Here is a 17527-nt window from a genome sequence, read left to right on the forward strand (position 1 = left end):
CAACACATGCCCAGAAAGATTGCAATACCCAATATTACTTCCCTTCTTATATAGAAATAGGGTTGCCACCTCTTTGGGAAATCTTTAACAGCCAGAGGTTGGGGGAGGCACGGTCTGTGAGGGGCAAGGATTGTGATGTATATGGGCAGGCCAATGATGTCACAGGAGCAGTGCTGCGCATCAAGGGGGCAGGGCCAAGTCATGGCGTTCCAAATTAGAAGGGGATTTAGTAAGTATTGTAGCTAGAAAAGGTGGTGATGGGGGCAGATTCACAACTAGGAATTACAAATTTACCTGTAGCTGATTAAATACAGCCAGGTAGCAACCATACATAGAAAAGGGACACACTGTGATGGTGGAGTAAGTAACAAACACACAAACGTTGGTGACAAAAGCTTTTAATGTTTCTTATATCAGGCAGGTCACATAGAAAAGCCTACAATATAAAGTAAACACTACAGGCAATTTGACCAGAGCTCATTGAACTGAGCTTTTAAAGCAATTTCTTCCTTTCAAGGACAAAATCATTTTTTCTTGTAGGTCCTTTTAGCCGTTATGTCTCCGGCTATGCAGGTCTGTTGAATGGAGTAAGAGAAAAATTAAATGCAACACCTAAAGTGCAAAGAGAATCAACAACCCTTAAGATTAAAGTTAACTTCCACAACAAACTGATGTTTAACAATAACTATATGCCAACCACAGCAGCCATCTGAGATCAGTGCAGTATAGTATCACCAAGTGTTACATGGTTCTCTAACTGCAGTTCTCTCTCCAGTTAAGAAATAATGCTGCATTTAAAAATGAGAATGTTGTGGTTAACAAAATAGCAAAATATTACAAATGACAGATGTATCACTTAAGTGTAATTAGCAAATGAAATAGTTTAGTCTAGAGGGAGAGGGAAATGGGAGAAGGACAGCGTCTGGCTTGACCAAAGTTATACCGTTTAGAACCCACTGCATAACTCAACACAAACAAGATTACCATATGTCTAGTGGTATATATAGACCACCTACCAGCCCCCTCCCACAAACCTAACAGCACTTTCACGTAGCTTCAATTAAAGCCAACAGGAAGTGCCACAAGTAGTTGTATGCTTGACATACTACCATGTGTACAGTGAGCCAATAGTAGTGACCCAGTCGTTCTGTGACTTAAGATTTTTGCCTTGAAATATATTTATTGAAAGTTTTTAAAGAGGTTTACATCCCAGAGATCTTGGAGCTTTTTGGTGTAGCAGAAAGTCAAATCTTGCACTAACTGGACTTCAACCTAAGCTCAGGCACTTATTCCCTTTACAGAGGTTCCAAAACTGGAGATGCTCCTCAAAGGACCCAAAACAGCAGGAAGGAGTGCTCAAAATAAATTTGCTGTTCTCATTACCCTTTACATAAGACATTAATGAGCTAATGCAAGGGCCCAACTGAAAAACAGCTGGTCATAGAATCTAAATAGATGCCTTAGTTGAACCAAGTGCAAGACCTGTTTTGTCTGCAGATGCAGCACAACATATGCAGGGCCGGATTCCTTTGGCGGGCGCCTCTAGGCCGCGTGGTACTTTTCAGGCAGCTGCATGGCTCTAGCACCCACCCACACTTCCCCCTCCCGGCGCGAGTATATGCGCACCTGCGAATAAGCACCGGTGAAGGATGCCATTGAACAGGGACACACAGGTTCCCATAATGCGACTGGGCGGCATGCCGCCCCTATTTTTTTTTTGCCACCCTAGGCCCGGGCTTGAACATATGGGTGGATTTATGCATCCCTGAAATAAAACTGAAAGAGCCAATACAGGGGGGGGGGGCTGGTGGGAACAAAAAATAATACTTACCGTCACCATCTGGTCATCTTTGATCTCTCGTTTTATTGTGGACTCTTTGCCTTTCCATTTTTGCAACTGGACCAACACATTATTTTCTAAAGTAACGTTCGTCTAGAAAAGGAAGAAAACGGGCATTAGGCATCAAACTTCTGATTAATAATGTAAAAAAGTTACCAGTAGGTGAGGTGATTAAAAGAAGCCATTTTTATTTATGAAGTAAAGGTACAAGTATTCTACAAGAAGTCACCACCCAACTCAATGGCTGCTAAAGGCAAGACATGACCTAGCTAGCCAAGATCACCAGATAGATCATTGATATGAACATTTTGTATGCACTGGATGCTCAAAAGAAAAAAAACAATGAGGAGAGCAAGAAATCAGGGAAATCAAGTAGGATATACAGACAAGATAGCATTGCTCACTTTTGTCTTCCTGCCATCAGCAGTCTCTTCATCAAACTCTTCACCAAGCTTGAAACATATCTCGTGATTTTTGAAAGTACTTTCAGATCTTATCTTTATAACATCACCATCCTTGGAGATGATAACGTCAGGTTTTGAAGCTCCTGCTGCTTTTCTCATGAACGATGAGACATCTGAAAATAAGTAGGACAGGATAGATTAAATAAAGCTTAATTCCTCACTCAGCAGGGTCTTATTTTTTAAAAACAAAACAAAACAAAAACACCCCTCTCACCCCATGGTTTTATATTTCCAGTTCATGCAAAAAACAGACTTCTTATTTAGAAATTAAGTAAAGAATTCAAACGCATCAACGCTATTCAGCAGAATAAGAGATACACACACACACACACAGTCCCATTGAAGGATCGCACTCTCAGGTCTTACGTAGAAGTACAACAAGTGTATTTCAGCCCTCTAGCCTTTATCAAGGTTTGATAAAGGCTAGAGAGATAGCCGAAACATCAGTCTTTTTTTGCTGAAATAAAGTTGTTACTTCTACGCAAGACCTGAGAGTGCAATCCTTCAATGGGAATATATACACACATATATATTATAAAGTAGTAAAAGAACAAATCAGCCGACGTTCTGCCCCTGACAGCAGGACTCTCCACACAAGGTCCAAAAAGCGTACGAATCCTTGATTCATACGATTGGATCTTTGCGTCTATGGCCAGCTTTACTGGTGTGTCAGTCATTCAGTCATTGGCAACAATGGCTCACAGTTAGGGCCAGTGTCGGACTGGCCCGGCGGGACACCGGGAAAATACCCGGTGGGCCCCGACCGTCAAGGGGCCCGGCCGGGTCAGACCCCCCATCGTAATAGTTAAAAAAAAAAAAAAACGTAGCCGGCGTGATGCGCTGTCTGCGCACTCTCGTCAGCGCGGGTGCCGTCTGCGCATGCGCGCCGGCGTGGGACAACGCCAAAGGGGAGCGTGGCGCTGGAGCAAGGGGAGGCGGGGGCCCTGCAGCAAGGGGAGGCGGGGGCCCCTGGACAGCAGTCCCGGTGGGCCCCAGGCCCCCCAGTCCGACCCTGGTTAGGGCTCATTACCTTGCCCAGCCAGTGACCTGCCTTATTGTACTGTTAAAAATTAAAAAAAAAAAATCCCTAGTGATATCTGCCTTTGAGAAGGCAGGAAACTTGGGGACTGCAGACTTTTATATACCTTGTCAGAAAACAGTGGTGCAACTAGATACTACTGGGCCCCACAACAGATTATTTTTCAGGACCCCAAAATTTCTAGGTTGACCTGTTTAAACTATTTTTTTTTTAAATTGTATATGAATTAGGACCTCATGGGGCTCTATACCCCCTGGGCCCCCCTGCAGTTGCAGGATCTGTTTCCTCTATATAGTTATGCCCCTGTCTGACACAGATGTACAAGAAAAGAAGAAAAAAAAAGTGCCCCAAAGGACCATGGAAAGGAAAACAGAATAAAAGTATTAAAAAGGCAAAATGAATCATCCTCCTAATCACTTGGCATCTTTTAAAAAGATCTGCTGTTAGCATGTTTTTTTTTTTTTTTTTTCTACCATCTTGCTATTCAGGCCCTCATTGATATTTCAGTCTTATTCAAATGAATGCATGGTTGCTAGGGGAATTTAAACCCTAGCAACCAGATTGTTGAAATTGTAAAAAAAGCTGCTGAATAAAAACCTAAACACAAAAAACACAAATAAAAATGAGAACTCAATTGCATATGGTTTCCTAGTATGCTACATCATACAAAGTTAATTCAAAGGTGAACAGTCCCTTTAAAGGGAACGGCTCAAATTAAGGGATGTACCGAATTCGGCTGAATCCTTCTGCCCGGCTGAACCCACATTTGCATATGCAAATTAGGGATGGGGAGGGAAATCTCAGGACTGTCACAAAACAAGTAAAAAATGTTTTCCCACTTCCCACCCCTAATTTGCATATGCAAATTAGGATTCAAATTAGGTATTCGGGCCGAATCTTTCGCGAAGAATTCAGGGGTTCAGCAGAATCCAAAATAGTGGATTTGGTGCATCCCTAGCTCAAATACTTCCCCCCAGCTTTCTATGGGCAATTTGCTCAGTGACAATGCAAACCATCTACAGAAAACCTCATGTGAGCATTAAAATTGATTATCCCCAAATATTGGCGTAATCTTGGCAAAACAGAGAACACAGTAGTTTCACCATGTCGGATGGCATTAACAGGAATGATTGAGATGCTACTTTGAGTTAGTGGACACAAATACGTTTTTCTGAAGGTTTATATGCCTTTAAGGACAGAGACACGGTCAGATTCGGGGAGATTAGTCACCCTGCCGTCTAAAATGTAAATTGCCGGCGGGATGGCACTCTAGAGCGTTTAGTTGTCCCGAAGTTCTCGTGACGCAACTTGGAAAACAAAGCACTCAGAGTGCCATCCCGTTGGCATTTTAAATTCTAGCTGGCAGGAAGACAGTTCGGGGAGATTAGTCGCCCCAAAGAAGAGGAGATTTGACGCCGGGCGACTAATTTCCCTGAATCGAGCGTGTCTCCGTTTTAAGGCAATAACTCCTGGGCATAGACAAACTTCTCTCCATGGAAACCCCATTTCCACAGTTTAATTCTCTCCCCCCGTGCAATTTTTTTTTTTTTTTTTTTTTTTTTTTTAGTACATCAACATGTTTAAAGGCTAAAAAAAAAAAAAAAAAAAAGGATTTTAAACGAGAGGCCTACTCCCTTTACCAGAGATTTAAACTACGGGGCTATAAAACACGGTGTCTCCGTAGGGCATACCAACATGCTCTATCCCTTAACAGGGAAGATCTACTTTACAAATGTCGGAATTCCAACACCCAGACTTCCTCCCCCGAGACACAGGAAGCCACACGACTGGTATTGACTTTTAACACCAATGATAAGGAAATTCGTTCCTCAATATACAAACATTGGAACATATTATCAAAGGACCCCATTGTGGGTAAACTGGTGTCCCCTCGTCCCCTGTTTAGCTATAGGAGGAATGTTAGTATTGGTGACTCACTTACTCATAGTCACTTCCAACCCCAATCGAGAACGACATGTTGTAAAACATTGGGCAGCTACAAGTGTGGCACATGTGAACAGTGCCAACATATTAGAGTGTCTACAAGTTTTGGAAATGGAAAAGTCAATTATGACATGTACCATTATACGTGTTGTACGACCACACATGTGATTTATTTATTTACCTGTCATTGTGGTAGCAAATATGTTGGCAAGACGAAAAGGCCCTTTAGGAGACGCATATATGAGCACATGCGCGATATTAGAAATTGTAATCTGTTATCAGCAATCGCCAAACACATTTTTTGCATGCACAATGGACACCATGTAGGTTCCTACTTTCAGGGCATTGACCGCCTACATGGGGACATTAGGGGGGGCGACTTGGATAATAAATTATTACAGTTGGAAACAACATGGATCTTCAGACTCCATACTTACAAATCTGAATTTGGTTTGAATGGCCATCTTAACTTTCAAGCTTTTGTAAATAAATGTTAGGACAGGATGCTGAATGACCTTTGGTATGGTCAATGTATTTGGCTGCCCATTTCGGCATTTCTAATGATCTTATACCATATCTTTTGTCTAGAATTGTACTGATTCTGTATATATATCATTTTTTCTTTTTCTTTCTTCTTTCCTTTCCTTTTTTCTCCCTTTTTTTCTAATATATTTATTTTTGGGAGTTATATATACTTACAATCGAGAATTTTTGATCATATGTCCAGGACCTATTGGATATTCATCTATTGTGTATCTTATCACCAGGCCTTAGGGGTATACAAACCTAGCGAGTAGCTATGTGAATAGTGCCACAACAAAGCTTACCTTTATACGTTTATTTTTCATTTCCATTTATTTCTAATTTTTGATATAGGATGCATTGATCTGTGTATTATTGTTTATTTTGGTTTAAAGGATTTCCTCAGATCGCATATTATTTCAATGACGTTACCACATCGATACTAGTGACATTTGAAAGCTTTACGCAACAAAGTTGTGGCAATTACGACCATTGGAGTCATGTGACTTTACCCTTAAAAGGATGTCATTTCCGGTTTGTCGGTCTCTTGACAAAGCCGCAGGTAGCGGCGAAACAGCTGTCGAGGTACAGCGCTGCAAGGGGATTTTGTGGTTTCCTGTTTCCCTTCTTGAGGATGATGCGCATCAGAGGCTCAAGTGATTGCGGGAGTCGGATGTGAGTATGGCGCGATGAGCAGCCGGTGTGAGAGGTGATCCATCACGGTCAGTAATTTCTCTATCTTGAACAGCGGTCTGCTGCGGAGTGGTGGGATAAATACTATCACATAGCGATTGCTATACCACCAGAGTACCGGGATCTGAATGTCCATTGGATATGTATAGAGGATATTCCCTCTTCTAGTGCCTACATTTACATCATTTAAGACTGCATTATTCTGGGCACTAAAGAATTAACCCCACACCGGCTTCGCCCTCACATGCCGTCTTAATTCAGATATCTCATTCACAACTGAATCCGACTAAGTACTTTCTCTACCATCAAATTGAGCACCCTAATGGTTACCTATACTACAGCCGCGACGACTGTCGCTCTCCTCATCCTATGAACACTCAATTACGGATTTATCCAGTTGTTTGCAATCCACATACATTGGAGGTCTTGATCTATAGCGTGCACGCAGCTTCTTATATTGTATTGTATTGTATAACATATGCAAAATAGGATAAATGGGATCCCCACCCCCTAAGCAGCGCTGCTTATTTTAAATGTTTTTAGTTATTTGGCATGGTGATAATAATTATTGCTTTTTAATATAATCTGTATGGTCCTGGATATCTAATATTGTCTATTCGCATATAGAGGTTAAGTCCCATATGGTTGTGGGGAAATATGTTTAAAGGCTAACTTACACAAAAGTTTGATTAAAAAAATCTATTATAAGAGGCTGTATTTGTTTTAACTGTAATTGCTATTGAAAAACAATTTGCTTTTTGTTCTCCAGTTCTAGACGCGGAGGAAAAAACGATTCCTACTACATTATTTCAGAAGTCTAGAATAGAAGACAGGCAGATACTTCTTTCAATATCCATGAGTCGGGCCTCATTCGTACCTTCCTAATATGTAGGTGTTAAAATAAACAGGTGAAGATTTTTACATGGGTGCGCGGATTTTGAAATTCGTGGATATGTATTAATTATAACTCTGCATCCCAATTATACATACAAAATTTTTCATTGGCGTGCGGATACTCGTCAGACTCACACAGGAACAGCAAAACCAAGTAATTTAAAGTATATAATGCACGGTTGCCCTGCACTGGTAAAACTGGTGTTTTTGCTTCAGAAACACTACAGGTATGGGACCGGTTATCCAGAATGCTCAGGACCTGGGGGTTTCCAGATAATGGATCTCTGTTTCATACCTACTAGTAAATCATGTAAACATTAAATAACCCCAATAGACTGGTTTTGCTTCCAGTAAGGATACATTAGATCGTAGTTTTTATTGTTATAGACAAAAAAGGAAAAATTTTTAATTTGGATTATTTGTATAGAGTCTCTATAAAAACAGCTTTTCCTCAATTCAGAGCTTTGTGGATAACAGAACCAATACCTGTACAGTTATATAAATAATCTTCAGTGTAGACACGTGGAGAACTATTCAAAAAGGAGGGAAGGCTCAGGTGACATAGATAAGCTCTTCGAATACAATGGTGTTCTACTGTTTTTTTTTTAACTTGGACCTGTGACATTTAGTCCTATATTAATGGCTACACAGCAGCTCGTTCATATATAGTTTTGTTTTTTGTGAATGCGGTTTCTTAAAGGGTAAGTAATAAGATTTTCATTATAATTTGGCACAGCACTTTTCTCACTTTCGCAGAGTTACAGTTGCTGCCTCGTTAGTCACTTTACCTGAATACCATTTAACGGTCACCAGCCCCAATAACCCACAGGCAGAAATGTCTTTACCTGGCGATAAAGCGCAACTCAAACACGTCGGAATAAACGTCTCGCGCTATAGACACCTATAGTATATAGATTAGTAGCGCCAGAGGCAAACATAGTAAATCACCCAGGAGCTAAGCGAAAATACTTACCCACTGCCTTCATATACATATCAAAGTTGTCACTATCCGCATCTATCAGCGCCCAAGAGGCACAGAACGACTCCATGTCTGCTATGATCGCTACTAGAACGTTTCACTCCAAAATCAGCGCAAAGTGACAGATAGACGCGCTCTAGGTGGGTTAATATTGGCCGGGGGCGGAGTCACGAATGAAACTGCCGTTCGGCGCCGCGGCTGCAGCGTTTTTCTCAGGTGTAGAGAACGCTTTCTTGTTCTGAGCTGATTGGGCGTTGCTGATTACGCCTTGTCCCAGGGATGCGCTATTCTAATAATCTGTTCAAGAAGAGTCTTGTACCTTTTCTTGTTCAGCAGGTTTCCCCACGCTACACTGTCACTGCCTGTCCCTATGGAAGCGGCTGCAATTGCAAGTGTTTTGGACAAGGACTGACACTTTCATACTGATCTACAGGGCCGCCTTTAGAAATCATGGCTGGGTCCACCCACCCCACCCTAGGGCCGCCTTTAGAAATCATGGGTCCACCCACCCCACCCTACCCTGGTGCCCAAGCCCCCGCCCACTCCACATCACAGTTAAAAGACCACATCAGCGCTAAAAAAGTAATCGCCCCACACCAGGGTCGGACTGGCCCGGCGGGATACCGGGAAAAAACCCGGTGGGGCCCCGACCCTCATGGGCCCCCCGCCGGGCCAGACACCCCTCTCCGGACTGTACCCCAAAACTGTTTTCCAGCGCCGCGCAGTGCCAAATACGCATGCACGCTGAGTGACGCCATTAGCGTATGCGCTCCAGCTTTTAAACATGCGCGCCGGCTTTTATACCGGCTTTTATACATGCGCGCCGAGTCGGCTCGGCGCATCACAACAGGGGGTAGGGGCCAGGAGGGGGGCCCTAGGCAGCGGCCCTGGTGGGCCCCCCAGTCCAACCCTGCTCCACACACACGTTATTAAAAGCTATTGATGGTCAGGGCCCCCCTTATAAGTTAAAAAAAAAAACATTGGCGCCAGGGCCCCCCTTACAAGTAAAAAAAAATTGGTGCCCCAAAAAAACATTTTTTTAAAAAACATTGGCGCCAGGGCCCCCCTTACAAGTTAAAAAAATTGGGGCCCCCAAAAATATTTTTTTACTTGCTTGTTAAAAAAACATTGGTGGCAGGGACCTAAAGAATATTAAAATAATACATTGTTGGCCAGGGGATTAAAAAAACCCCAAAAAAACACAAATTGGTGTTCAGTAGAATTCTTCAGGACTTCAACTTCGCCTCCTTTCGTGACTTCGGGTCTTTTCGGCGCTTCGGGACTTCGGCTTTGGCTATTTTTGTGGCTTCGGGAGTTCGGCACTTCCGCATTTTCGGCTGTTCAGCTGGCCGCAAGATCTTCGACACTGGCAAGGGGGCCCGGCTCTTTCTAAACTGCAGCACTGCCAGGCCCCCCTTCATGCCAGGGCCCGGGACACTTGTCCCCCCCTGATGGCGGCCCTGCTGATCTATTCCTAAAAAAAAGACTGTGTACACCTGATGGGGGGGCTGGATTCCAAAAAGACCATTAGGGTGTCCAGGCCCTCAATCATATTTAAAGGGTTGCTCACCTTTAAATTAGCTTTGTTGTAGAGAGGGATATTCTGAGACAATTTGCAGTTGGTTTTCATGTTTTAATTTTTGTGTTTTTTCAGTTGTTTTGCTTTTTATTCAGCAGCTCTCCAGTTTGCAATTTCAGTAATCTGGTTACTAGGGTCTAAATTAACATAGCAACCATGCGTTGATTTGAATATTTGAAGAGACTGGATTGTGAACACGACATGGACCGGATCGAAAGAGGAGTAATAAAAAGTAACAACAATTATGCATTTGTAGCCTTACAAGGCATTCCTTTTTTTTATAGATGGAATCAGTGACCCCCATTTCAAAGCAGGAAAAAGTCAGGACTCGGAAGGCAAATAATTATAAAACTATTAAAAAAACAAAAAATGAAAACCACTTGAAAAGTTGCATAGAATTATTCATTCTATAACATACTAAAAGGAAACTTAAAGATGAACCACCCCTTTAAAGATCACCATACTATTTCAAAATAATGATAAAAGAAAATCGCAGGTACATGCTGGTCGGGGTGGGGTAGAAGCAGGTTTGCGGGCAGCTGCTAAGGGTCAGGCCACACTGGGTGTTTTGGGGAGATTTGGTCACCTGGCGACTAATCGCCTCGTTTTTGCGGCGACCAATCTCCCCAAACGCCTTCCCTCACTCTGCGCCGGCTAAAATTAAAAAAAACGCCGGCGCTAATCACATGCGGTGATTTGTTTTCCGAAGTCACCTGAAGTTTCCTCGTGAGACAACTTTGGGCGACTTTGGAAAACGAATCGCAGCGTGTGATTAGCGCCTGCGTTTTTTCATTTTAGCCGGGAAAGAGTGAGGGAAGGCGTTTGGGGAGATTGGTCGCTGCAAAAACGAGGGGATTAGTCACCAGGCGACCAAATCTTCCCAAAACGCCCAGTGTGGCCTGACCCTAAAGCAGAGCCCTAAAGTAGGTGGGTGGTTTTGGGCCCCTCATATGGCAGCCTCGGTGGGCCAGGACCCCCTCAGTCCGACACTGCTGATATGTTCAGGTCCAGATTGGCATCTCTGAATCCTGGTTCAAACTTTGAACAACACTTTTTTTTCAAGGAATAAGCTGAATCCTGCAGAGGAATGGCGGGGGGGGGGGGAGGATAAGGGGACCCCGTGGGTGCTGTTGGCCGAATTTTCTTTGGAATTATTGGGAAATCTCACTACATATTTGCATTTTTCTGTTGTTGATATGCACCCTCAGACTGGGGTGAACAGTGGGATTATCCCTAGTTTTACTATATTATTGAACTTTTGAACATGATGTGGTGCCTACTTTTGATGAGGGCTTTATGCACTGTTTTTCTCATTTTTTTGTTTTTGAATTATTTGCCTTCATCTTCTGACCCTTTCCAGCTTTCAGATGATCTGTAAGGTTACATACACATGTAGGGATGTAGCGAACTGCCGATTTGGTGTTCGCGAACGCCGTTCGCGAACACCGGCAAAAAATGCGAACGTTCACGGACAGTTCGCGAACTTCGAACACCCGCTAAAATCGTTCGAATCGAACGACCGAAGGATTTTAATCGTTCGATCGAAGGATTTTCATTCGAATCGAACGATCGAAGCCATTCGATCGAATGCTTTTCATTCGATCGAATGCTTACAATCGTTCGATTTTTAGCGGTCGAAGGAATTCGAATGGTCGAATGGTCGAACGACTTGTATTCGAATCGAACGCGAACTCAAAATGCGAACGTTCCCAAACGTTCGCGAACATTCGGCGGACGCGAACGGTCGAAGTTCGCGCGAACTAGTTTGCGGGCGAACAGTTCGCTACATCCCTATACACATGTATTGTTATTCTATTCCTACTTTTTATTATTCATCTTTCTATTCAGGCCTCTTCTATTCATAGTCCAGTCTCTTATTCAAATCAACGCATGGTTGCTAGGGGAATTTGAACGCTAACACCAGATTGCTGAAATTGTAAACCGGAGAGCTGCTGAATAAAAAGCTAAATAACTCTAAAACCACAAATAATACTAAAAATGAATACTAATTGCAAATTGTCTCAGAATATAACGCTCTATTTCATACTAAACGTTAACTCAATACCAACCCCTTTATTGTAGTTAGTTATTACAGTCACCAGATGAAATAGGGAAAATGGGCATGGAATGAGAGGTTTTTCTTTGGTAAGCCCACGTGTGACCCAGACCTGCCAAGTAGTGTCCTGACCCAGACTAGCTGACCTGCTCATCATCACATTTGGCCTGTTATCCAAACCAGTATTAATCCAGATAATTAGCCAGATGTGACCCACGGTAGGTTGCCACCTTTTAAAGAAAATATGTCACCGGCTTGTTGGGGGGCAGTGAGGGCGGTGGAAAAAAGGGGAGGGCTATGATGAAAATGGGCATGTGAAAAGAGGCAAATAGCATCATAGGGGTGAGGCTATTGCATGACCGCAGCTAGCAGTTGAATCAAAGGAGAATCGGGGAAGGAAAAAGGTATGATTGGGGCAGGTTGAGGGCAGGGCCACCATCAGGGGGGTACAGGGGGTACAAGTGTACCGGGCCCAGGCCTGAAGGGGGGCCCGGCAGTGCTGCACTTTTCAAAAGAGCCAGGCCCCCCTTCCGAGTTACCTAATCAGAAGGAAGCAGTAAGTGTGGGAACACTAACTTGCAAGATTTATTCGCAGGCTGCCATTTTATGTCTGGCATTGTTCTGAGGGTAAGGTCTGCGCCCAAAGACAATTCTGTCACTTCACACACGCTGCAGCAACTCCTCAAAATTACACACTGCGCACAACGTTCTCTTGCGAACATCATCATGGAACGCTACAAGTGGTTTCCATAGTAACAAGATACAGCCCTGGGACGTAACACGGCTTCCTCCAGCTGGAAGTGGAGCGTGGGCGTGGTTTGAATTCCAGCACCAGGGTTTGGCTAAGGCTGTTGGTTTCTGTGTCAGCCCTACATTGGTTGGATGTGGGGGTTGTCCCGCTGCCTGAGTGATCCCCGTGTATGGCTGCTTCTTCCTGCTGGTGAGAGACACTCTGTGGGACATTCACTAAGATTCATTGTTGCGCCAGCGTCCGCTTCGCCGCGCTTCGCTGCACTTCGCCAGGCGTATTTTGGCCAGCGCTATGCAAATTCACACAGTTTTTTTAACTTATAAGGGGGCCCTGACATCAATAGCTTTTTATAACTTGTGTATGTGGGGGGTTATCTTTTTTGGTGCTGATGTCTGTGTGGTCTTTTAACTGTGATGTGGGTGGGACCAGGGTGGGCCCCAAAAATTTTGTTGTACGGGGCCCCGTAATTGCTAATGGCGGCCCTGGTTATGGGGCTATGTGGGGCCAAATCTAAGGACATTATACATTTACCAGCAACTACTTTGCCGGTAAATTTGTAATACTGGCAGGTGTATTAGTGTGATTCCAGTGGCAACGTTAGACCCACCTGCTGCTGCACAACCCTGTAAGCAGGGCCGGAACTAGGGGTAGGCAGAGTAGGCACGTGCCTAGGGCGCAAAGCTGGAGGGGCGCCAGGCACGTACCTTCTGCCTCTCCTACCCCTAGTCCGGTCCCCTCTCTGGCTGCGTGTGCCAGTTTGCGCATGCGTGCTTTCCCTTTCGAACTGCCTCATGTTTTCGCGCATGCGCGCACAACAGATTATTTTGCACATGCGCGTGCACGCGTTTTTCCGCACACACTAGGTTTTCTGCGTGTGTGCTGCTGGGTGCTCCAACCAGTTGGGCTGCCTAGGGCGGCTGCCCAGGCTGGCCCGGCACTGCCTGTAAGTTATGGAGAGGAAAAATTCTAAATTTTTTTTGTCTCACCAGGTCGTGGGGTCTGTTTCCTGCACAGTTACCCCACTGTTTTTTAGTCAGATTAACAATCTCTGTAAATAGAATGTGTCTCTATAATTATTGAATTGAGACAAAATAATATCACCTTTATTTTCTAGCGAGTTTAACATAGTTTCGCTCAATTTTATCAATAGTCTGGGTAATCCTGGCACAGAACAGATCCCTGAGGTAGAATTCTTTATGATAAACAATAAATACAGGCAATGCTCGACTGTACCAAGAGGTAGAATTCATTATGATAAACAATAAATCTAGGCAATACTCGATTATACCAATCCTCTTGTTGTAGCATCAGGTGCAAGCTGCTAGTCCCACTGCCAGTACACATGTAGCTCAAAAAATATACATGCTGCAGCACTAAGAATATTGTAACAGTGTTTTATTATGCCAACAAACCAGGCCAGCTTTGTTTGTTGGCACAATAATACAACACCAGAAGATTCAGAGTGCAGCAGTGTGTCTATTTCCATTGTTTTCCCCTAGACATCCCAACAAGTAGGGAAATCCAACTCTGTTTAGGCCTGAGAGGAGCAACCATTAGAGTCTGCACTTGTTCCCTCCTGATCTTCTGCAAAAGTTTGGGGATAGGGCAGGAAAATTGCCACCCAATGGCATCAATGAAAACCAACTGGAGAGCAAAAAATATAGAGCTTGTAATTATTCCTGGCTGCCACCAAGTCTATAGATGGGATGCCCCAAAGTTCTGTAATATAGTATCACAATCATAAGGTTGAAAAAAACAGACAAATGTTCATCATGTTCAAGAGTGATCCGTCTAACTTTAAGCAAGGCAAAAGAAAAAAAATCTGATTCATGTTTTTCTCCTCAGATGGGACATTGAATCCCTCTCAGACTCCAGGGTTGGACTGGGCCATTGGGGTAAAACCTGATGGACCCTTGTCCTCGTGGATCCCATTGATTCTGCCTCACACTATTACCACTCTCCCTTACCTCCCCCTGGTTGAGGCTCCAATGGAAAAGAACAAGGTGTGTGTGGACTTCTTGACTCAACATGGGAACTCTTGTCCCCCTTACTTGTTTATATTAGCTTTGAATAACTGTTGACAGGTTGTAAGGGCCCGAAGGCTCAGTCTGGAGTAGCGGACCTATTAGGAAGCCATTAGTCCAGCACAGTTCGCGGTACAATAGGATTAGGCAAAAGAATGGTCAAAGTCCAGGCAAATAGGTCAGTTCAAGGCGCTAATCTATACAGAGGAAGGTGGAGAGATTTTATTAGGGATACTTCCTGTATTAGCTGGAGACTTTATTGTCTGTAATCGCTTCTTGCAGAAAGATCTTAGTTTCCCTTAGTCTCTCTCCAACAGGAAGATGATTTCTGATGTCAGACAGAGAGTTTTCTGTTTTGGCAACACTACCTCCATTCTGGTAGAAGAGGGACTGTTAAAATCAGTTTTTCATGCTCATATAATAGTATTAAAGGCACAGTAACACCAAAGAATGAAGGTGGTTTAAAGTAATGAAAATGTAATTTACTGTTGTACTTAGGGTTGCCACCTTTTTTAAAATGTTTTACCGGCTGCTGGGGGGCGGGCTGTGACGTCAAAAGGGGCGGGCCGTGACGTCAAAAGGGGCGGGCCACACCACGGACGCTAGAAGAAGTAAAAGAAAAGGTAAGTTCCAGGGGATTGGGGGCAGGCCGAGGGCTCCTTTTAATCGTATTACAAATTTACCGGCAGCTACATTGCCGGTAAATATGTAATACCGGCCCCGGCCGTGCCAGGTATTTTTTTTTTGCAATTAAACTTTTATCGAGTTTTCAGAGAAATAAAAAAAAAAAATTAAATAAAAAAAAAGGGGGGGTACAAAAAGGAGAAAAAGGGGGGGGGAAGTACATACAATTCAGAATAACAATTTGCAATGCAAAAAGTAGGCCCAAATATCGCATACATGAAGGCAGCAAAAGGGTTTGGCAGGTATTTTAAAATACCGGCCGGGTGGCAATCCTAGTTGTCCTGCACTGGTAAAACTGGTGTGTTTGCTTCAGAAAAACTATAGTTCATTTAAAAAAAAGCTGCATAGGGGCAGCCATTCAAAACTGAAAAAAATAAAAAAATGCACAAGATGCACAGCAGATAACAGATAATCGCTGTAGAATACAATAGGATTCTTTAGAACATATCTGCAATCTACTGTGTGTCCTGTGCTTTAATGGCTTTTCCTATGGCTGCACAGCAGCGTGTTTATATAAACTATAATAGAGTTTCTGAAGCAAACCCACCAGTTGTACCAGTGGAGGGCAACAGTACATTATATTGTCATTCCTTTAAAGCACTTTAATTAATTAGTTTTACTGTTCCTTTAAAGTAATGGTTTTACATTTTCGCCTAGATTCAACTGTAGTAGTAAAGCTTGTCTTATGTCCAGATTTCCCAATGGAAGCAGACGGCAAGCCGTAAATCTAGTAAGGTGCTGTGTATCAGCCTCATGTTGGGAAACTCTATGCAGTTAGCAGTTGTGCTACAGTGTGTGCTAAAGTTTTCCAGCTCTGTCACTGCTGCTCTGGGTTCAAGCCAGGATCTGTACCAACATAGAGATTAAACATTTATCCCACACACTATAAAAATGTATAATTGCAGAGAATATTGCCTGCATGTAAGGTTATTTCAATAAAGGAAAGTTAACACTTATTCATTTCATTTAAAGGGGAACTGTCATCCAGACTTAAAAAGCTGTATAATAAAGGTATTTTTCAAATTAAACATGAAAGCCAAATTCTTTTTTTTTTAAGCATTTATAGTTGTTATAAACTCATTTAAAAATCTCACCTACTATACCTGCTATCCGACAGCCACAGTCCCTTCCCAGAAACTATTGTCCCACTGTTACTATAGGCACCATCTCTCACTACTATACCTGCTATCCCACAGTCACACTCCCTTCCCAGAGACTATTATCCCACTGTTACTATAGGCACCATCTCTCCCTACTATACCTGCTATCCCACAGTCACACTCCCTTCCCAGAGACTATTATCCCACTGTTACTATAGGCACCATCTCTCCCTACTATACCTGCTATCCCACAGTCACACTCCCTTCCCAGAGACTATTATCCACTGTTACTATAGGCACCATCTCTCCCTACTATACCTGCTATCCCACAGCCACAGTCCCTTCCCAGAGACTATTATCCCACTGTTACTATAGGCACCATCTCTCCCTACTATACCTGCTATCCCACAGTCACACTCCCTTCCCAGAGACTATTATCCACTGTTACTATAGGCACCATCTCTCCCTACTATACCTGCTATCCCACAGTCACACTCCCTTCCCAGAGACTATTATCCCACTGTTACTATAGGCACCATCTCTCCCTACTATACCTGCTATCCCACAGTCACACTCCCTTCCCAGAGACTATTATCCACTGTTACTATAGGCACCATCTCTCCCTACTATACCTGCTATCCCACAGCCACAGTCCCTTCCCAGAGACTATTATCCCACTGTTACTATAGACACCATCTCTCCCTACTATACCTGCTATCCCACAGTCACACTCCCTTAACAGAGACTATTATCCCACTGTTACTATAGGCACCATTTCTCCCAACTGAAGGATGTTTTGCCCCTTCCTTTGCGCTTTCTAATCCAGGCAGTATTAAGTGAAGGGGATTTCAGACCCCGGTCAGGTCAGAAACAGTTAAGCCTGGCACAGTAACATTAGTAACTATCGCTAATATAAGATGACTGTGCGCAGGCTGACGCCTCTACATGAGGAATGACA

The 17527-nt window shown here is 43.4% G+C and overlaps 1 protein-coding gene across 1 annotated transcript; it reads right to left on the reverse strand.

Annotated features, from left to right (window-relative positions):
• Positions 1 to 382: 382 nt before the first annotated feature.
• On the reverse strand, positions 383 to 8734 carry fabp4.L (fatty acid binding protein 4, adipocyte L homeolog; the record flags this gene model as incomplete). The annotated part of the gene is given in 4 exon segments (NM_001095783.1): positions 383 to 575; positions 1832 to 1933; positions 2245 to 2417; positions 8370 to 8734. Coding segments are annotated over 4 exon segments (402 nt in total). The 3' UTR covers positions 383 to 524.
• Between the last annotated feature and the right edge of the window lie 8793 nt (positions 8735 to 17527).

The sequence above is a fragment of the Xenopus laevis genome, chromosome 6L (assembly GCF_017654675.1).
Source record: "Xenopus laevis strain J_2021 chromosome 6L, Xenopus_laevis_v10.1, whole genome shotgun sequence".
NCBI classification, from domain to species: Eukaryota; Metazoa; Chordata; class Amphibia; order Anura; family Pipidae; genus Xenopus; species Xenopus laevis.